The sequence below is a fragment of the Macrotis lagotis genome, chromosome 2, assembly GCF_037893015.1.
Source record: "Macrotis lagotis isolate mMagLag1 chromosome 2, bilby.v1.9.chrom.fasta, whole genome shotgun sequence".
NCBI classification, from domain to species: Eukaryota; Metazoa; Chordata; class Mammalia; order Peramelemorphia; family Peramelidae; genus Macrotis; species Macrotis lagotis.
This window is the reverse complement of record NC_133659.1, coordinates 33,894,927-33,917,981: the sequence shown is the minus strand read 5'-3', so window position 1 is coordinate 33,917,981 and position 23,055 is coordinate 33,894,927. Positions and strand designations below refer to the sequence as shown.

Below are 23,055 nucleotides of genomic sequence, written 5' to 3'. Positions count from 1 at the left end.
GGGGCTGTGGTTCAGGCCGGCATGCCCTCTCCCCCTCTGCTCTCACTCTGCCCAGAGTTGCCTAGACCGTGGGCTCCGGACTGGCCTGGGTCCGACCCGCCTGGCACTTCCAGGGCCTTGCGTGTCACACCTGCTGAGGGGGATCAGAATGGCTGAGCCGGGATGCCAGCAGAGGCTCCCCCCCTTCAGCGGCCCAGGCCTGGGGCTGAGCGGGAGGGGGCAAGGAGGGCTGGGCCCCGGAGGGGCTGGCGGTCACGGGCTTATGGACAGCAGTTGGACGCGGCCTTAGGAGGACCCTCGGCTCCCGCGCCTCTTGTTTTAACGGGAAAGCTGCCTAGGAGGCCAAGTGTCTGGAGTCCCAAGGCTCGCAGGGCCGCAAGGTCCGTCCGGGCCTCCGGGTCCGTCCGGGCCTCCCTGACTGCCAGGCTGGTGCCCGCCCGCCCGGGCTGAGGCCGCATGGACCCGGCTGCGGCCAGGGGCTCCGTGGGCTGGACCTGGCCCGGATTCCAAGAGGCCTGGCCCTGGGGGAGGGGGGTATGCCGGTGTCCTTGGGCTGGAGGGGGCTGGCCCCGTGCCCCCCCCAGGCCTGGCCGGCCCCGGGCGCCTGGCATGGGGAGGGGAGCAGGGGCCGGGCCCAGGCGTGGCCCCCCGCCGCCGGGCTCCCGCCGGCCCGGCCTCCCGCACCTTCCCTACCTGCAGGTCCGCCGGGGGGGCTGCTCCGGGAGGGGGCGTGGCGGCGCCCCCCGCCCGGCCCACCATCGCCGCCGCCGCGGCCCCCCTTTGTCCTCCCCGCCCCCCCTCGCATGCTGCTCCGGGGGGGGGCGGCCCGGGCTGGGCTGGGGGCAGGGGAGCGGGCGCCCCGGTCCCGGAGGTCACGGGAGGCCGCGGCCCCTTTAAGGGCTGACAGCGGAGGGGCGCGGCCGGGGGCGGGGCGCTGCCCCTTTAAACGAGGCGCGGGGGAGCCGGGGTTACATCAGCCGCCACGTGTGGGCCTCCTCCGCGGGCGGGGCCGCGCCGGCGCCCCGCCCCCCGCACATGCCGTGGAAAAGTACCGGCGGCCGGCCCCGCCCCCGCGGGGAGGGGGGGCGGGGCCGGGCCGGGAGGGGCGGGGCTTCCGCCTCACCTGCGGCGGCTCCGGCCCGGCCCGGCCCCGCCCCCGCGCCCCCCCCTCGGAGGCGCCCCCGGGGAAACCGAGGCCGGGCCGGCGCGTGCGCACACGGGGCCCCGCACGGCGGCCCGCGGACACGCAGGCGGACACGCAGGCGGACGCGCTACACACACGCGCCCGCGTTCTCGCGCGCTGACAGCGTCCCCCGGCCCCCCCTCGGATCCAGGGGCGCCCGCAGGTCACCCCCCGCACGGGCGCGCCCCCGCCCCATCCCCGCCCCGCCGCGAGCCGCGGGGGGCGCGCAGCCGCGCACGCGCAGGGGCAGCCGGCGCCCCCGCCCCGAGGGCGCGCACACGCCCCCCGCCCCCCTTTACCATGGTCCGGGGGCCCCGTGTTGGCCGCCGCCCCAGGCCCGAGGCCGGCGTGCGGGCCGTCCGCGGCTCCGGGAGAGGGCGAGGCGCGGGGCCGGGGCCGGGCGGGGCTGCGGGGCTCCCAGCGCTCTGCCGCCGGCCTCCCTCGGGGCCGCCGTTTTGTGTGTCCGGGGGCGGGGCCGGGATCGGGGCAACTCGGGAGCCCGCCGCCCCGCCCCCGGCCGCGCCCCCCCGCGCCCCCCCCCGGGCCGCCCGGGCCCCCCCGCGGCCGCGCCCCCGGGCCGCCCAGGCCCCGCCCCCGGGCCGCCCGGCCCCGCCCCCGGGCCGCCCAGGCCCCGCCCCGCCCCCGCCCCCTGGCCGCCCAGGCCCCGCCCCCCGCCCCCGGCCCCGCCCCCGGCCCCGCCCCGGCCCGCGCGGGGGGGGGGGGGCCGCGGCCCGAGCCCCCACGGCCCCATCGGCTCCGCGCCAGGCGCGAGGTGACGGCAGGCGGCCCGGGGGGGAGCTGGGCCCGTGGGGGGGTGTGGGGGTGACACCAGGAAAAGTGTGTGCCCGTGGGGGTGTGTGTGTGTGTGCCCGTGTGTGTATATATATATGTCCGTATGTGTGTGTGTCTGTGTGCCCGTGTGTGTTTGTACATGTCCGTGTGTGTGTGCCCGTGTGTATATATATATATGTCCGTGTGTGTGTTTGTACATGTCCGTGTGTGTGCGTGTATATGTGCCCGTGTGTGTGTGCCCGTGTGTGTGTATATACATGTCCGTGTGTGCGCGCCCGTGTGTGTATATACATGTCCGTGTGTGTGTGTCCGTGTGTGTATATATACATGTCCGTGTGTGCGCGCCCGTGTGTGTATATATACATGTCCGTGTGTGCGCCCGTGTGTGTATATATACATGTCCGTGTGTGTGTGCGCCCGTGTGTGTATATATACATGTCCGTGTGTGCGCCCGTGTGTGTATATATACATGTCCGTGTGTGTGCGCCCGTGTGTGTATATATACATGTCCGTGTGTGTGCGCCCGTGTGTATATATACATGTCCGTGTGTGCGCGCCCGTGTGTGTATATATACATGTCCGTGTGTGCACACCCGTGTGTGTATATATACATGTCCGTGTGTGCGTGCCCGTGTGTGTATATATACATGTCCGTGTGTGCGCTTGTGCCCGTGGGTGTGCCCGAGTGGGCGTGGCTCCAGGTAGGTGAGGCTTGGCTCCCGGAGGCCCGCAGCGTGTCTGCCAGGCCGGGCTGGCCCGGGCCCTCCTCCGCTCAGACACAGCTCCTTCTCTTCTCCGCCAGCAGCCGCCCCGTTCCTCCCTTCCCTCGGCCCCGGCTCTGTGGGGAAGCAGGAGCCACACCTTCCCGGAGGGCTCCAAGGGCCCGGCCTCCCCCCAGGGGTTGGCCGTGGCCCTACATAGGGGGGTGACCTCATGGTTATTTTTCCCAAGTCTCCCACAGGAAACCAGAGATTGGGGAGAGCACCCCTCCTTTCCCCCAGTTTAGGGATAGAATCTCACCTCTCCAGATACTCCTAAAAGAGGAAACTGAGGCATAGGGTAGGGAAGAGATATTTCCATGCTTCTAGTCCAACGGGAAGGAAAAGACTAGTTTCTTCTCTGGGGAAACATCACAAGGAAACAGCCTTTAGAGAGATCTGTCATCGACCTGGGGCCAGGGCAGAGCAGATTGGGAGGAGTTCCCACAACTAAGCACCCAGTAAGAGGGGAAGGAGTTTGTCCCCCATGCCGAGGGAGCCCTGGAGACTTCTGAGTCTGGCAGTGGAGGGACGGGAAATTCCATCCAAGGGAAGACAAGTTGTGGGCAAGGATTTAGCATGGCCCAGAGTGCCGGGAGCACGTGAAGTAGCAGGGGGAGAATGAGGAGCACATGAGTGGGGAAGAAGGTGCTATGGGGAGTCAATCTGCGGGAGCTGCTGAACAGGAAAGTGGGGGACTGCAGGGAGGAAGAGCTAAGGGTATATTGTTCAGGGCTGCCGAGTATCTAGGAAGACATTGGTTCTTTCCCTCCTGGTCCTGTAGGCCTAGCCCTTTGGGGGTCAGAGGCTAGATGTGTCTTGTCTGTGACCAGCCATCGAGGGGGACCCACCCTGAGGAGTGTGCCCAGGGTCCTGCTCCTTTATTTCAATCATGTGCCAGGGCTGGCCTGCCTGTTCTCACAAATCCTTAATTATGTCTTTCAACACTTTTGGGGAACACTACTGTCACATGTAACTCTTAATCCATCGACAAGAGCCTCTCCCGTGCCAGGCCCTGGGGTAGCCTGGCCAGGGAAGATTCAGAATAAGAAACAGTGCCTGCCCTCAGTCAGCTCATAATTGAATGTTAGAAGCAACCCATATCTATCAGATACAATTGATACAAGGTAGTTGGATGGGGAGGGAAGCAGCAGCTAGAAGGCAAGGCAGACCTTACAGAAGAGGTGATCATCGAGCTTAGACCTAAAGGTCACAGACAATTCTTTTGAGGCTCAAGAATGGAGAAACATAATTCTAGGAATGGGAGACTATGAGGAGAAAGGCACAAAGCTTTGTGAGTGAGGACAATAAACAGCTGGCAGGGTGGTGGTGGTGGTGATTGGGCTATGTTATCCTGGGTCATCAATTCTCACTTGGGGTTCCAAGAGGCTGTAGCATGGACAGCAGCCACATCTCAGCAAAACCAGCTTCTCAGCCAGGTTAAACCAGGTGGAGACCTGAAAACTCAGTAAGTTAGGGGAATGGCTATCCCAAGCATATGAATGAAGACATCCCTAAGAAGAACAGGTGGCTGAGAACAATTTGTTCCAACATTGGCCATGATGATGGCTGAAGCAGTCTCCATGGCACTCTTAGAGCTTGGTCAGACATCAAAGATACCAAGTCGTCCACTGCATCCTGGGCCATAGCCTGCCATCTTGATTATAATCTTTCATTAGACTTTGATGACTCTGGAAGAGAGACAGAGGCTAATGACTTTGTGCAACTCTGCTTCACTGATATCTGATTTAGTAGCAAGTGAAGAAAGACATCACCCAGGGATGACATTAATCCTTTTGGAAAATGAAGGATGAACAATTGTGCATGAAGGAAAATCAGCTATAAGCTAGGGAAGTACTGGGCCAGTCCCTCAACTGAGTGGCGCAGTGGATAGAGCTTTGACTTTGCAGTCAGTAGTATCTGAGTTCCAATTCAACCTCAGACATTTCACATTTACTAGCTGAGTGTCCTTGAGCAAGTCATTTAATGCTGATTGTCTCACATTTAAGGCCATCTTCAGTAATTCTGATCCATATCTGGTCACTGGACCCAGATGGCTCTGGAGGAGAAAGTGAGGCTGGTGACTTGGCACAGCACCCCCTCATTCAAATCCAATTCATGTGCTTGTCATGGCATCACTCTCCCTGATGTCTTGGTCTTCTTCAAGAATGAAGGACAAACTATCATCACCCTTAGACCATAAACATTAAGCACCTACTATGTGCCAGGCTAGTTACTCAGAGCTGGGGATACAACTAAAGGCAGAAGACAAGTCAGAACTCAAGGAACCAAGAGAGGAAACACCATGCAGGCATCTATGTAGGATAAATTGGAGATAATCAATAGAGGGAAGGCACTAGAAATAAGTTCTTGGAGAAGTCTGCCAAGAGGCAGAAATGAGGAAGAGCATTCCAAGGGGCACAACCAATGACCATGCCCAGAGACAGGAGAGGGAGTATCTAATGCTAGGAACAATGAGGAGGCCGAGGAGACCGATATCACTGGTAGTGGGTAGAATGTGTTGTAGGAAGAGGTCAGGCTAAGGGATCTTAAAAATCAAATGAAGGTTTTCCATTTGACCCTGGAGATGAAAGGGAACTACTGAAGGTATCCAATGGTCAGACCTGTGCTTAAGGAAAATCAGTTTGAGAGACTGATAACTTTGGAACAAGTCGTTTTGGGTAAATCATGAGGCCAGAAATCAGAGTAATTGTAGAAAATATAGAGTGAGAGGAAAATCAGTGTAGGCCATGACTAGCTAGCCTTCTCAAGGAAGTCACAAAAGTCAGGAGAGAAGAGAAGTGATAGTCGGGATGGATGGATCAGGCGAAGGTTTCTTGAGAACAGGGTTGACTTGGGAATTTACAGACAAGAGGGAAAGAGTCAATAGATGAGAGACTGACAGTAAGAGTGGAAATGGCAGGAGGTAATCTGTTGAAAGGAGATAGAAACATACAGGTGATGTGAGATGAGAAAGAGAGGAAGACTTGAAGGAGGACTCATTTTTTTTTTAATTCTCGAGGCAAGTTTCTCAGGGGGGGAAAGAGAGCCAGGGGAAGTTTGAGGAAGGATGAGAAGAGGCATTGTGATGAATGGGATAATGAACCAATGAAGGCAGTCCAAAATGTTTGCCTTGCAACTTTAAGGCCCAGTTGAAGTTGTGTAACATGAATTTGTAGTAGACCCAGTCATCATGGTACATGATTTTCTCTAGGTTCATTCAGTTGGACATGAATATGAGTAAAGGCAATGGGTGATAGAAGACGCAAGCTTGACTGAAAAAGATCAGCAATAGAAGAGAGCAAGGGCCTCTAGAGCAGGAGAAAGTGGAGAGTTGAGTTGATTTGCCAAAGGATCAAGATGGGGAAGGGAGAACACTGTAGTCAGTGCAGGGATGTTGGCCTGGGAAAGAATCTAGGGGTGGAAAGGTTGAAGGTCATAGTGTAGACAAGACCAGGACTGCCATGACAACAGATTGTGAGCAGGGGAGAGAATCAGATGGCAGGTAATGAAGGGTATTCAATGCCAAAAAGAGGAGTCTGTATTTGATTTCAGGACTAGTGGCTTTGGACAGTGCTCACCTCAGAACTCCAGAATCTGAATGTTGGAATGGTCCTCACTAGCATCCCATCCAGCCCAACTTAAACAAGACTCTCCTCTTTAACCTTCTCTACCATGAGGTTATCTCACCTCTGCTTGGAGGAGTTCATTACCTCCTCTTGAGGTAGTCCTGTTCACAAGCCTTTGGATCTTCTGCAGTTTTGGTTTTTCAATCAATTGATAAACATTTATTTAGCATCTACTACCCTCTATCTTGGCAGACAGTAGAAAGTCACCTGAAGCCTCTTCAACAGAAAAGCTATCCTTGAAAGAAAGGATGGTGATCAGAATGAAGGATGGATTGGATTGGGGAGAAAGTAGAGGCATGGAGCTCTGTTTGGAGGCTATTGCAGTGGTGTAGGGCCAGGGCTGGATGCAGTATGGACCTTGAAAAGATTTGGTGATGGATTGGTTATGAGAGCAGAGGCAGAGAAAGAACTAGGGAGGAACAGGGAAGTCCTCCCATTTGGTCCAAGGACCCTCCAGGCTGCTCACTCCCTGCCTGTCTTCTCTAATTGCATGGCTGACTACGGGAACCCATGGGTCAATAACGACATCAGGGCCCAGCCTCATGCCAAGGCCCTAGATTCTTTGGTCCTAGCCTCTAGCTAGAGATTACTGGTTGGGGTGATTTGGGATCTATGAACCCTCCTTATAGTATTATTGTGCCCCTGGGGTCTGCCTTCCTATCTTCTTGGCTGCTGTCCATTATGGTCATTGGTCATATTCTCCAGTTGGTTTAACACCTGAGGCAAAGTGGTGTAATTAATAGAGTTGTGGCTTCAAAATCCTCACTGCTATTTGGTAATTAAGTAAGTGAATCTTTGTTCCAGCCACTCCCCCCTCTATGAGTTTGTTCTCTGTTCCTTGCCCTGGCCAGACCACACCTAGAATACATTTTTTTTCAGATTTGGGCCCCACAGTTTAAGTAAGACCCTGATCACCTGGAGAATATATGGAGGAGGCAGCCAGACAAGGGAAGGAGTTTTGGCTCAGTATCATATGGGGCTAACTGGAAGCACTGGGGATGCTGACCCCAGAGAAGAGAAGATTCAGGGAGACCATGAGAGATACCCCAAGTGTAGTGGTTTTGTAGAAGAGAGATCAACCTTTGCCTGCTTGACCAGAGAGGGCAGGATAAGGGCTTAGAGCAAAGAGGCCAAATCTGCCTGGATGAAGGGATATGTTTCCTAAAAATGACCTCCCTCTCCTAATGGCCTAGGCTGCCTGGGAAGACAGGCCCCCTGGGACAGAAGGCTTCCAACAGAGGCTGACTGATCCCTTGTCCCGGGTATCATGGTGGAGGTTCCATGGTGTATGGGTCGCAACCACAGAGGCTGCTCTTCCACTCTAGGCTTCCTTAGAACAATAACACCTGTTAGTCTTCTGCTTGCTGGGCCACTTGGTACTTTCTAGAAGGGTTCTAGGGTGCTTTGTGGAGTGTGTGGAAAGCCTAGATCCTCCTCTCTTTAGTTCATTAACCCCCAGCCCCACTCCTTTGCTTGTCCTTTCAGTTGCCTTCATCTACAGCCCTACCTTTAGCTCAGTTTAAGGAGAGGCCCTACAGATGGGAGCTGGAGGTGGGTCCCTCAGGGCCCATTGAGTTCCTAGACTGGGGTTTTGGGGTCAGGGATGTCTAGTTCCTTCTCTGAGACAATGAGAGAATGCAAGGGGAGAGAATGCGAGATTCTGTGGGACTGGAGGGTGGAGGGAGGGAGGGAGGTGGGGGCTTCTCCCCTTCAGGTTCAGAAAGAAACTGAGGAGGAGGAAGGTTTAGATGGCCAAGAACTTTGCTAGAGGAAGAATAAGGTTCCTCTATAACTCTTCTGCCTTCTTCAGCCATTCTCCGTGACTGGCTCTTTGGATACTAAGGCATAGGGAGGGAGGAGCTGTCAGGACTCAGGAGCCAGGCTTCTAGCCCTTTAGGCTGGGGACCTCCCAGTGAGGAGGAAATCCGGGTCCCACCTTCCTGGGTGTTCCTAGCTCCCTGTGTAGAACCCCCAGGGGCTGGAGGACAGTTCTCAGTGTCCTACATGTTTTCAGGTCTGAGGAGTTGTGACATGGGGTGGGGGTGGGAAAGGAGATAGAGACTGACAGAGTGACACATAGAGGCAGGGAGAGAATCAGAGGTTTGCTCTGTCTCATGACTTGAATCCTAAGGGCCTGGGTCCCTCTGCCTGCCCCTGTGTCTCCTGAAGATCCCGACAGCTGAGTGCAGCCCCAAGTATAGGCCAGCAGGAGCCCAAAGAAAGCCCCCAGAGATAACCTCCCAGGCAGGACCTGGGACACACAGTGAGTACCCTTTCCCAGCATTGACTTCTGATACTGCCCAGAAACTCCTATCCCTGAGACCCCCTCCCTCCCATTTCTCAGTCCTTTCTCCAAGACCAGCAGATAAACCAGAATGCCCAGGCTCCCCCTTGGGACTCTGTACAAGACCAATAAGGGGGCCTGCGAGAGCCACACACTGCTCAGACCTTCTCTCCACTGCATCTCTCAGTTCCTGCCAGGACCCCAGATACCGCCCAAAACCTTCAGTCCTTGGGTAAGCGCCCAGTGATCAAAGCACCCTGAGAAGCAGGCCAAGAGAAGGGAGGGGCAGAGAGGGTGGGGCCTTCCTGGCTTGCCTGGACTGGATAAGCCCCCTTAGCTCTACTGCTAGTGACTTATCTGTCCCCCACAGACCTCCTCTTCCCTTTCCTGTGGCTGGGGTGGAGCCCCGGATAAAGGGTCCAGGTGTCCTGATGGAGATGAGTCTAGGAAAGGCGGGGGGGAACAGGGGGTCAGGGCATCTATCCTTCCTGGGGACTCCTCTGAGTCATCTGGTCAATGACCTACCCTCATTGCCCCTACCCACCTCTATACCCCATAGCATGTTCAGGCCCACTTAGGCCCCAACCAGCAGTGGGGCCAGTAAAGGAGAGGGGAGGCCGCCTCCTCTGACCCCAACAGTTACTGGTTGAAGAGGAGAGTAGGGTTTAGGAAACTTGAAAAGGAAGGAAGGAACTCAATTATGAAGGGCTTTTAAAGGCAAAAAAAGAAATTTTATATTTGGTCCTGGAGGTGAAAGGGCATCACTAGAGTTTATTGAACTGGTCAGTCCTGGGCTTTACAAAGATCATTTGACAGTTGAGTGGAGGATGAACTAGAATAGACACAGTCTTGAGATAGAGAAACCAGCTGGCAGAGTATGAAGGAAGGTTACTGGACCCTTGGGAGTCCAGGTCAGGTCATGGAATGTTGAATCAGTCCAAATGAATAGAGAATGGGGAGAGGAGATCAGCTCCCCGGGAAGAAACCTCCCATCTATGCCCTGCCCCATATCTCCCTCAGTTAGGATAATGGCTCCACCTTTGACCAAGGGAGTCCTAGGATTGGATCACTGGGGCCAGGAGGTGTTCCCTCCTCCCCCTGCCCAAACCAACTTGTCCTGGTGCCTTCCCTCGGGCTTCTCAAACTGTTGTGCACCTTCCCAAACCTGGGGTTTCCAAATCTTAGGAGGATCAAAGACAAAGATGAGTCAGATGATTTCACAGAGGAGGGAAGTGGAGTTCAATGGGAAAAATCTTTGCCTGGGGCTTGAGTCTAGGCCTTGTGCCTCTGGGTCCTATTGCCTGGCATAGGTAGGTATTCAGGGATGAAGGGACCCCGCACCTTTGGATTAATAAGAGCTGACAACAATTCTGAAGGTCCAAGCCAGTAGAGGAAGGGGGCTGCCAGTCACCTGAGTTCATCCCAAATTCTTTCATTCAGCAAATGAAGTCCAATGGAAGAAGGGTGAGGAAGTGGCTGGCAGCAGAGATAATGAGAGAGACTAGATAGAGACTGAATAGGTTAGAAAAGATAGAGAGGGACTGAATGCAGGAACTGGGATGAAGGCTTTAGATCCCCTAAGTTCTAACCTTGTCTGGTCCCACAGAAGGGTCAGAGGAGACAAGAGGCCTTATGGTCACATGCTCCAGATCACATCTTAGCTGTTATTAAGGTTCATTAGACTAGCCGAACAGCTGCAGGATCACCATCCAGCCTCTATCCCTAATTCAGAGAGGGAGAGGGCATTGTGGGCCCAAATTCTAGCTCTGCCAATCACTACCTGTGTGACTTTGAGTAAGCAACCTCCTTTCTCTAGAAGAAATAAATGATCTTATGATCCAAGCTCAGGGATAAAGTCCTAGATTCTTTTGGGGGTATCTGGGGAAAGAAAAGTAAGGGCCCTGAGTCTGTGACCACTGTCATCTGCCACCGGGGATTAGCTGTGTCACAGGGTCTAAGCTCATTATCCTTGGCCACCCCTGCCCTCCCTCTCAAGGTCTGGTGGCTGCTCTAATCCCCAGTAGGGGTAGGAGGGAGGAGCAACTCTTAGAGGACAAAGGCAGGGGACACAGAGCTTCTCACCCTCTGCTTCTCCATCTTTGCTTCTCATTTGGTGCCTTTGTCAATCTGGACTAGACTGACTATTTCTACCTCAGATTCTCTTCCTCTCCACCTCTTGGGGTGTCTGTTTTTGTCCCTCAGTCCCTATTTTTACCTTCCTATGCCCGGTCTTTTCTTTTTTATACAAAAAGCAGCTAAGACTCTAAGCTTTCTCTCCCAGGATTGGAGCCTGGAATGGCCTGAGAGCCAGGCTTAGTGGGGAGTGGAAGAGGGCCAGCCTCCAGTCAACTAACCCATGCCATTCTTGACTCATTCCTATGGCTGCTCCAAACTCAAACTGTCAGAAAAGCTGCCACAGCCAGCAGTGGTCCCACCAAGGTCCCTTTGACATATGCATATAAGATTTAATTTGTGTTTTCGCAAAAACCCAGCTCCACTAAACTCACCAGATAAGGAATCTAGAGTGTGATTACAAAATGATTGCTCTGATTGTCAAAAAACAATCAGGACAGTTTGTAACTTTAGAACCCTATCCCTGCTCTCCTGAAATTGTCGACCTCAATCGGGATCCCAAGTATCGCTGTTTCACAACCAAGTTACTTGTAGACCCAGATTTATTTAATATGGTAAATTTGCCTAGAAGTTGTCCAATCAACTCCCAAAGTCTACCTCTTGCATCCACATATCATGGAAAGAGAATAAAATGGCGACTGGTGATGGTGATGGCCAGGGTTAGTAAAAGTCTTGCAATAGTGATATTCTAGTAGTCACAGAGATGTCCAGGTGTTGTCACCGCCCCTGTGACTTTTCCTCCCAGTCCACATTCAGCTCTTGGTATTCTGGGGACTCTGGTTCCCTATCTAATCCAAACGCCCCCTTTCCATTTCCAGTGTGATCTCAGTTCTGACTCAGTTCTCAGGACAGACTAAAGAAGGGAACTGAGGTCCCAGCATTCCATCGATAGGCTCGGGGCTGTAGCTTTGACCTGTGTCCTAGCTTATGAATAAGTCTCCCTGGGGTGGCACTCATATTGGCTGCCATGATTCCCAGAGTACATTGCTTTTCATCTGCCTGGCAATCAGCTTCAGTTGCTTTCCCTGATAGTTGTGAAACTTGTTCATTCTTCCAAATAAGACTTTCAATGACAAAAGGAAGAAAGACCTCACATGAGAAAGAAAACTTCTCAAGGAAATCTTAGCTTTGGCAAGAATAAAGGTGTCTGGAACTTGTTCTTACTATCCCCAAAGAGACCCATGATCTGAACATTTTAACTGCCCCATGATAAGCATGCTATCAATCAATCAACAAGTTTTTATTAAACATTTATTGTTTCTGGTTCTGAGATAGACCCTGGGATCATAAATACAAAAAGAAACAGTTCCTACCCTCTAGGGGCTTCCATTCTCTGTCTGACATGCTCTCTCTCTCTCTCTCTCTCACACACACACACACACACACACACACACACACACATACATGTATCTACAAGACACACAAAGGTCTTAGAACAGACCTAAGTTAGCCTACATTGAGACCTGAGCAAAGACCTTAATGGAGTGGATATGTGCCATTCACAATAAACATGTATAACTGTGACAAAAATGATGTCATGGGTTGGTGTTTGGGTCAAAATCATCCCTGCCTCTTGAACCATGCTTTGGTGTATCAAAAGTTGGAGAAAATGTGAATGCTCCTAATCCAGTCCTTGTCTCCAAAGGAGAGAAAGGCATCATCTCAGCTCTGGCAGAAACAAATCATGGTATAGGGGCCACATTTGCCACCATCAAGGACTTTAATATGGCCATCCTCAGTGCTCCCAGTACACACACACACACACACACACACACACTTGAGAAACCAGGCTTGCTTCCAGAAGAGCTACCTGATGGGGATAGTGTTGCTGATGGTAGAGGTTCTCTTAAGTTCAGGGCAACCATTTCTTAGCCATGTTGGAGTTAGTGGGATCTCCATGGTGAGGAGGAGGAGGAGGATTGAAGTGAAAGGCAGTCAGCTAAAAGAAATCTGGGAAGAAGGGGCCTCCCCCCTCCTGGGGCAAGGGGGACTAGCTCAGAAAAGAGTTATGTGTTATATGAAAAAGCCATTGGGCGCCTCAGTCCCCAATCTTGTCTTGACTGGTGGATGGGATGGGATGGGGAGGGCTGAACCCAAAGAGAGCTCCTTGCTTGCCTCAGGCTTCAGCTAGGGAGCTACCTCTGGTAGAGAGACAATGCAATAGTGTCTGAGAATTTCAATAGTCAGTCAGGGCCTCCTGCCAGCTCTGGGATTGTAAGGTGGTAGATTTGAAGGTTCTGATGACCCATCTGTACTTTCATTCAACAGCATCATCTCATGTATAAAGGGCTCTAAGATTTGTAAAACACTTTCCATAGAACAGTCGAGAAGCAAGTTCTGACCTGGGCCCCTGTTACCTGAGAATGAAAGGAGTAGGAAGAGTAATTCTCTGGGCCAACAGATAGTGACATGAATCCTTTTGCATATAACTGCATACACTAATGTATGTTGACTTATGAAGATCATTATTGCATTTTTTTATGTTTTCTCATATATAATTGATATCACATTTCTTGCCTTCACAGTGAATAGGAGGATGGGAGAGAGAAAGAAAATCAAAACTCAAATTAAAAAAAAGAATGCTAAAAGTAAATAATAAATTTGAAATAATAAGTAAAACTAATTTGCATATTTTCTGGGGTTTTTTAATCATTGGTATTCATGTTTGTTTATGTGATAATGTTGTTAATTGTACATTTTAGAATTATTTCCCCCTTCATTAGTGATGCACAGTTTTGTTTTGTTTTTGTGTTTTGCTATTGCATGTTCATTTCTTGGTATATTTAGAGTATGCTTGTTCCTCTGACATGTCTTGCTTTTACTCTTGGCACTGAAACAAGCCATCAGGTGATTCTTTATATTTTGCTTTGTCTGCCTCACATAATGGTAATTTGGATGTGATCATAGTGATACTGTGGGATGAATGCCTGTGATGATGGAATAATTATCCTGTTTAGATTAGAGATTGATACTTATTCTGATGTTTTTGAAGTAAGTATATTTGCAGATGTTCAAATGCACCTTGAATAATTTTGTAGGGACTGAAAAATCTTTAGTGGAATGGAGCACTTGTAAACTAAGCTACTTCTTCTAGGATCTTCTTTTCAATTATCACTCATCCCAATGTCCTTGGTAATGATAATTGACTGGCAAAACCAAAAGAGGAATCATCTGCTGCTCACCACATGCAGAAGAATTATCCCATCCCCTTTCATCAAGAATCAGGTTTCTGGCTGTTGTCATCTTTTCACCCTTTGGGGAGTTCCAGAGGAACCCGTGCTCCTTCTGGAGCAGGAGGTTATTCAATAAAATAGTACCAGAGTCAGCATACATACAACAGGGACATCTTGGTGGTGTAGTGGATAGAGCATTGACTTTGGAGTCAGGAGGTTGGGAGTTTGAATCTAGTCTCAGACACTTGACACTTCCTAGCTGTGTGACCTTGGGTAAAGACTTTACCCTGTTTGCCTCGCATCTGGGGTCACCTCCAGTCATCCTGATCTATATCTGGACACTGGATCTGCTTCACTTTGGAGGAGAAAGTGAAGCTGGTGACTTAGCATAGCATCCTCTCACTCAAATCCAATCCATGTGTTTATCATGGCATCACCTTCTGATGTCATGGTTCTCTTCGAGAAGGAAAGAAATATCATCATCATCATCATCAACAGAGTCACACTAGCTTAGATGCTATTTAATTTCCCCTTTAATATTTGTATGGGATTTCCTTGTCCACAGTATGACTTATGATTTTGCTTGGGGCCAGAGGCAACTAATTTGAGGAATCAGGACTATAGGACATACATACTACAGATGCACCCAAGAAAAACTTCCTAGCTTCCATTCCAACACCACAGGTTTTATGGAAAGTTATGGGAGTCACGGCAGGAACTTACATTCTCAGAGTGCTTGGTGAGACCTGAGATTCTATATGCAGAGTCCCAGAGAGGAGCAAGGGTGATCAGTGGGTAAAACACTAGTCCTGTTGCAGAGTCAAAATAGTACCCCAATACTTTAGGGACTGGTTGGAAGGCTGTTAGACTGTCCCAAACCTTTGATTCCTAATGCTTATAATCCCAGACATGCCTTCACTTCCATAATTCTTTTCATAACCCATGGGAGATGGTGGTTCAGGACTGTCCTTCAGGAACTCCAAAGAAGTGATAGATTGGGTGGAAAGAAGTTTGTAGAGGATTGTGTGACACGCTCCTTGATGGCAGTGTGCTTGACAGATTTTTAAAAGTTGCAACACACATGGTTGGATACAACAAAAACATTTTAACTCAAAGCAAAAATAATGAACTGAACAGTAATGTTCAAAACATCGTGCTTTCCATTGGACATGTGTTAGGAAGGATAAATGGCTTAGTTTTTAGCCCATTGCAATTTTATTATGTATTACTAAGCTTCAGACTTCTCTTCTGTGATTGCGCAAATGTCAATGGAACTTTAGTAATTAAATAAATGAGAAGTCCATTTACAGCAGAGGTTTGGAGAATTAAACTATTCAAGAACTGCTCATTTATGTTCCTTTTAGAAATCATGAACCCTCAACTGTTCTGCTTTGATGATTTCAGCCTCCAGGAGGAAATGGCCAATATCCTCTCACTGGGCTGCACTTTCAGGATATTACAAAGATATTTCTTTTTGAAAGTCTAGCCAGGGTCTGGGGCATGCACAGATCCCATCACCTAGCTGGATGTAACCTCTGCATGTGGAGAGGCTGGGAACCTTCTTCTGGGAGACTTGGGTTGACATCAGAGGAACTGTCTTAGCCTGTGGAGCATGTGTAGATACTCTGCAACTAATCCCAGTGAATAAATAACCCTTTGTAAATATTATTTTTGTAAAGGTTATTAAGTATTAAGAGGTTAAAGTGAAGTGAGGGTGCTATTCCCTGGTCCCTAATAATGGGGAAGAGAGAGTCAGTGGGGGCTCAAACTGATGGCAGTGAAAAGCCCGACTCCCCCCACTCCAATATCTCAGCATACCCATATGTATGAACTTTCAGAGGCAGATATAGAGTAAGTCTGTCTCTAAGAGGGGGACAGAAAGGGAGAGTGAAAGAGGGAGAGAGGAGAGAGGAGAGAGAGAGAGAAACATGACAGAGAGATAGACAGAGGGAGAGAGGGAGGGACTGAGAGAGGGGGAAAGGGAGAGGGAGAGGAAGAGAGAGAGAGAGAGAGAGAGAGAGAGAGAGAGAGAGAGAGAGAGAGAGAGAGAGAGAGAGAGAGAGAGAGAACGTGAAAAGATTTCTTATCCTCATCATCAATTGCCTGAACAGTATGACTGTCTTTCTACTGTTTCATTATTGGATTCTAATAGGAGCGTAATCTTTAGTATCTAGGAATAAGTCAGCACCTTCAGTTTTAGAAGAAGAGGTTGAAAGATGGAAGTTTCTGGATTGTGGGCATGTGATATTAGTGAGAAATTAGTGATGGAAGAAAGTATCATCAGAAGTCCTTGGGACTCTGGGTCAGAAGTCTGAGCATCCAAAAAAGGTATTAAAACAAATAAAGCAGGGTAAAGGGTAGATGTGGGAGGAGTGAAATGTGGTGGGGAAGGTCAGGAGGAAGAAATGACCCTGGGGTTTATCTGTTGAGCAGTTTCTTGGCAAATCTTGTATGTTTAACAAAGAAATCATGTAATCACAGAAAAGTGTTTTGCCTGTGAATTATCAATATAGGGCATCCACAGAGAGCAGGAAAATTTCCATGAGTGGGGTGAGAGCTATAGCCATAGAGATTTTCCTATAATTTTAGCACTGTACCTTCATAATTTCTAGATCAACAATGAAACCAGGACCAATATCTGCCTAGTTTTAGGGTCTATGTTAGGGAGAGGGGACCAGTTTGGTGAATGCTAGGTAGGATACTATTAATATTAGTAGTCTAAATGTAAAACACACCCACACACTCATAGAAACACATAGAGGTCCTTCATTTGCTAATGGGTATATCTCGCTCTGAGTAATTTTGCCTTTCTTTGCCTTGTGTTGGCTTATTGGTAACAGTCTGTTTAGTGGACCCAAAGAGAATTTATCCATGCCTCCAAAATTTTTCACCTTTTCCCTTTCCATTTCATTTTTACATATTATCTTCTTTCATTAGATGATGGAGTCTATCTTTTTAAAAAAGAGTTTATTTATTTAAGGCAATGGGGTTAAGTGACTTGCCCAAAGTCACACAGCTAGGCAATTATTAAGTGTCTGAGGTCACATTTGAACTCAGATTTCCCTGACTCCAAGGCTGGTGCTCTATCCACTTGAGTCACCTAACTGCGGTAGAGTCTGTATTTTTTTTTTAGTTTTTGCAAGGAAATTGGTGTTAAATGGCTTGCCCAAGGCCACACAGCTAGGTAATTATTAAGTGTCTGAGGCCAGATTTGAACTCAGGTACTCCTGACTCCAGGGCCAGTGCTCTATCCACTATGCCACCTAGCCACCCCAAGTCTATCTTTTTAAAAAATTGCATTCCCAACATTCATTTTTGTAGAATTTTCTCCCTTATTCCCTTCCCTCCTCCTCCCCAAGACAGAGAGTAATCTATGAAGATTATACATGCACAGTCAAGGTAAACATTTTCCCATATTAGTCATGCTATGAAAGAAGAATCAAAACAAAATGGAAGAACTGTGAGAAGGAAAAAACACAAAACAAAGAGTGAAAATAGTTAAAAACTGTATTCCTAGTCCTTAGCATATTACCTATGTAATAATGCTTTATCACATTTTTCCACTAGAAATGCATATCCTCCTGCATCCATCCTTCAAATATTAGAGAGTAATGAGTCAATCAATAAATATTTTTAAGAGCCAAATATGTAATAGGCATTGTGATGGGAATACAAAAAGAAATAAAAGACAGTTCCTGCCTTCAAGGAACTTACCACTTAATGGGGGAGACAAGTAAACCACTGTGCAAACTATAAATGGGAAAAATAAGAAAAAAATTGGAAGAAGAAAGGTCCAAGAATTAAGCCAAACTTTTCAGGTTCCACTTCTGAGTTGGATAAGTCAGGGCTTTTGTGATGTTCTATACCATCATATGTATCTATTTTTCTGGAAACTTCCACTCAAGCTTCATGGATGGGCAAGGTATTGATGTCTAGTTTGCTATTACAATGATTGGAATACAATATTCACTTGAGATCCACTATCCAGTATAACAGGACACACACATTTTTCATCTTCACTATCTCTTCTTCATAGGGTCTTATGTCCTCAGATATGGTGGATCTAACAGTTATTGATGATTGAGATCCAACTTGATTTCACAGTGTTCAATGGATTCATTTCATTTTCACTGATCCCAGTACCATGTATATTATTTGACTAGTTCTGTTTTATATATCAGTTCATAGAAATTTTTCCATACTTCTCCATAGTTATCAAATCATTTATTATAGCAAGTAGCATTATATTAATTTAGGTACCCCAACTTATTTAGCCATCCCCCAATAGATGGATATCTATTTTATTTCCAATTCATTGCTACCACAAAAAATGCAATTATAAGAATTTGTGTATATAGGTTCTTACCCTTTGTCATTGACTCTCTTGGTGTATATGGCTATCGGCTGTCTCTCTGAGTCAAAGAGCAGACATTTTCTTTGCTTTCTTTGAAAAATTTGAAATTCCTGTCTAGAATGGTTGTATCGATTTACAGCTCTACCATCAATACATTAATGTAGATTCAGAATATTTTGAATGGCACAACCTTTCAACATCATTGTGTTCTACCACCATTAGGACATAGTTGAATTGTGCCGTTATTTGGTATGCTGTATTTGAATGTGAAGTTGTTGGGAGCCAGGGTCTCTAAGCTGCTTGACACAGTCTCAGCAAGAAGACTCAAGGCAGTCAAACCACCTGATGGAACATTTCCTTCATATATATATATACATATATATATATGGATTCCATGCATACCAATATTTATAAGTCTATTATTTATTGCAATACTTACCCATATAGTGGAAAAATAGTGGAAAAACCCAACACTGGGAATTCCAAGGAGATGTCAAAATATATATATACAGGGAAAACAGATACAAGATGGATCAGATAGAATTCCAGGGAAATTAACAGTTTTGCCCCCCCCTTACCATACACAGGAATATATGAAAAAGATGGTGAGAGAACAGTTAGTATAGGTGACCAATATGTGAACTCTAACAGCCTTAGTTTTGTGGGAAAGAATAAAAAAGTCACAGAAGCCGTGGTTTCTACCAACAAGGGCTGAAAGGAAAATTGGTTATTGTAAGAGTTAACAGATGGGTGGACAAGCATAACGACCCTCACTATAGATTGTTAAGGGAGTGTATCAAAGAACATTACTTACACAGAAAATATAAAAAACTTTCCATTAAATGAATTGCTTAATTAATAACTTTAAATGAATTAATAATTTTACAATGCAGCAACAAGCTAGGTAACAGACAGGTTGAGGTCATCATGGCCTGAGCAGGGATAAAAATTAACTACATGATCAAACTTGTAACCATATGAACTATATGATTGCTAATGAAAATTGTACACTTTGGTAACCAAGGAAATGATCTTAGCGTGCTTGCTTGATGAGTACATGAGTCTGAGACTACAAAAATAAATCTGGGGGTGGTTAGGTGGCATAGTGGATAGAACACCGGCCCTGTAGTTAGGAGTACTTGAGTTCAAATCCGGTCTCAGACACTTAATAATTACCTAGCTGTGTGGCCTTGGGCAAGCCACTTAACCCCATTTGCCTTGCAAAAACCTAAAAAAAAAATCTGAGCAGCTGACAGTCAGTCAACCTGCTCCTGCCTTTAACCCCTGTGTTGACTCAACTCATTTCACCGACTCTATCCCTCCTGTCAGGTTCCAAGGACCCTACCAAGGCTGGACCCCCACATGAAGTATTTAAACTCAAGCTTAAATAAAATTTCTGTGTGTCATTTCTGTCAGATTTTGTATGAATGGAGTCAAAAACCATCTCATATCATAACTAGTTAAAAACATGTCTCAATTAGTCAACCATAGATTTTAGATCAAATGAGGAAATTCCTTCAAAAAAGAGTGATTAAACAACAATGTGTTAGGCTAAGGGAACTTTGATTTTCTCAGACATGATCTATACATTATCAAGGTAGTTAGAACTGGATTCATTTGAAGGGTTGGAGCAAGCATGGTGCGTAGCTGACCCATCTGAGATGAGCTAGCTACTTGAGAGAGAAAGGAGACACTTCAGCTCAGACTTCAGTGATAATTTCCTTTCCTCCTCACATCCCTTACCTGGGACCCCCTACTCCTGGAGGCATTTTCAAAGGTCTGGAAGATTTTAGAGCTCTTTCCATCAATGTTCTAGCCATATCCCTGAGTAATTGGTGGCAGGCAGTAATCTACATTGGAAGTCAAGGACAGAATGACTCCACAGTGGAACCAACAAAAACAGAACTACACCAAGCTCAAGGGGAACCTCTTTCAGACACCAGGAACTGTATTACCCCTTTCCTACATGTGTTTTCTAGACTTGAGACCACTTTCTCCTAACTCATTTGTGGGAGAATGTGTCACAGGCTTTCGGTGGGAGTGCGTTTGGTAATAACTGTCCTTACTCTTGGTGATTGTTGTCTGTTCTCAAAACAAAACCAAAATGACATCACTAGGCTAGTGTCAAATTGCAATGTGTCTGACTGTAGCTGATTGGACCAATATAAGTTGGGCACAAATAATCTATGTGACTATTTTGGGTGAATTCTCTAAACGTGTGACTTTCCTGTTTCTTTTTTTTTTTTAATACTTTTGAAGGCAACTGGAGTTAAATGACTTGCTCAGGGTCATACAGCTAGTAAGTCTGAGGCCAGAGTTTTGAACTCAGGTCAGTGCTCTATCCACTGTTGCACTTAGGTACCCCACATCTCCAGTTTCTTTTGAGACTTACTGTACCTCTTTTATAAATTACCCTCTTAACACTGATTAAATTGATTCTCAACTGATAATCTTTTGGGGGAAAACATACCAGTGGGGGTTTGAGCCTATCCATGATATGTATATATATATATATATATATATGTATATATGTTTCTAAAACAATGTTCATTTTGGTAGATTCAATGTTAAAAGCTAGTTTTCAAAAACCAGCAATTTTAAATGGAAATATTTCAAAACATGGCTACAGGGGGTGGCTAGGTGGTGTAGTGGATAAAGCACCAGCCTTGGAGTCAGGAGTACCTGGGTTCAAATCCAGTCTCAGACACTTAATAATTACCTAGCTGTATGGCCTTGGGCAAGCCACTTAACCCCATTTGCCTTGCAAAAACATAAAAAACAAACAAACAAACAAAAAACATGGCTACACATAATAATTGGGAATTTTAAAAAATTACATTTAATCTTGTTTTTAAATTTAATTATCTCTAACTTAAAAAATGAAAAAAATTAATTTTGTACTGTATAAACATATAAGTCTAAAGAGAAAACTCATTTTTTAAAATTAAAGATTTTATTTATTTTGAGTTTTACAATTTTTTATAAATTAATTGCTCAGGGTCATACAGCTAGTAATGTCTCTATTGCAGACAGCCCCAAATTGTCCCTGATTGTTGCACTGATGGAATGAGCAAGTCCATCAAGGTTGAACATCACCCCCATGTTGCTGTTAGGGTGTATAGTGTTTTTCTGGTTCTGCTCATCTCACTCAGCATCAGTTCATGCAAATCCTTCCAGGCTTCCCCGAATTCCCATCCCTCCTGGTTTCTAATGGAACAATAGTGTTCCATGACATACATATACTGCAATTTGTGAAGCCATTTCCCAATTGAAGGACATTCACTTAATTTCCAATTCTTTGCCACCACAAACAGGGCTGCTAGGAATATTTTTGTACAAGTGATGTTTTTACCTTTTTCATGATCTCTTCAGGGTATAGACCCAGTAGTGGTATTGCTGGATCAAAGGGTATGCACATTTTTGTTGCCCTTTGGGCATAGTTCCAAATTTCTTGAAGAGAAAACTCTTAGAGCAATTGAGAAAAGTACAGACTCAGACCATAGAGACTGTTTAAGTAGCAGTAATATAAAACATTCAAGTCTAGTCAAGTCACAAAGCAACACTTGCTGTGCTAGGTAAAGTGATGGATGCTGGAATATAAACCCAAGGAGAAAAAAAAACATGGTCCCTGCTCTCAAGGAGCTTACATTCTTTTCTAAGTTTTACCTTCAGAAGCAGGTAGGTGGTACAGACTAGAGGTCTAGAGTCAGGGGACATGAGTTCAAATCCAATCTCAGATATGTCCCTGGGCAAGGCACTTAATTCTGATTACCTCCAAATTCTCTCCTTCTTTCTATCCCTTATTCATTGAGAAGGCAAGGAATGCACTATATATATATATATATATATATATATATATATATATATATATATATATAAATATATGAAATAATTTTCCTTTTTCTGTCATTTTAGTCAATCTGTTGGGTATGAAGTTATACCTCAGAGTTATTTTAACTTTCATTTCTCTGATTATTAGTGACTTAGATAATTTTATATGACTATTGAGAGTTTTGATTTTCTCTAAAATCTGCTTGTTTGTGCAAAAATTTTAAATTTTATATAATCAGATTTATCCAATTTTAATCTCCCTTTCATCTCCCTCACTCTCATTTGGTCATGAACTATCCATAGATCTAATAGGTAGCTTCTTCTATACTCTCCTAATTTGCTTATGATATCATCCTTTAAGTCTATGTCTTATATCGACTTTTTTTAAAAAAAATTCATTTATTTAAGGCAATGTTGTTAAGTGACTTGCCCAAGATCACACAGCTAGGCAATTAAGTGTCTGAGACCACATTTGAACTCAGATCCTCCTAACTCCAAGGAGGAGTCCACTGCGCCACCTAGCTGCCTTATATCTACTTTTTTTTATCAGATAGCTTTCCACTTTTTCAAGCAATTTTTATCAAATATTGAGTTCTTTGGATTTCTCAAAAACAATGTTACAATGAAGGAACTTATATTCTAATACTAAAAGAGAATTCGTTAGAGGAAATTGAAAATCAAAGTGTTTATGATGTGGGGTGGGGTGGGGGAGGGGGGATTGAAGGAGCATGGGGGATTGAAGGAGAGTGAGGAGCATAGCAATTTGGGAAGTCCAGGGTTGGAGTTAACTTCCAGGGTGAAGAGGTTTCTATGGAATAGTAAAGTTCAAAGATACAAAAGTACATCCTAAGAAGAAATGAAGACAAAGTAAAAAATGCAAAGCCAGAAAATACAGACCATTATATTTATCATCAAGAC

The 23,055-nt window shown here is 46.8% G+C and overlaps 1 protein-coding gene across 1 annotated transcript in view; it reads right to left on the bottom strand.

Moving 5' to 3' along the window:
• Positions 1-23,055, bottom strand: part of LOC141511844 (uncharacterized) — a 61,064-nt gene that overhangs the window by 936 nt on the left and 37,073 nt on the right. The window contains exons 2-3 of the mRNA XM_074220858.1: positions 2,623-2,813; positions 1,483-1,623 (exon numbers count right to left, since the gene is read on the bottom strand). Of these exons, the coding sequence (XP_074076959.1) occupies positions 1,483-1,623; positions 2,623-2,813 (332 nt within the window). The remainder of the gene's footprint in view (positions 1-1,482; positions 1,624-2,622; positions 2,814-23,055) is intronic.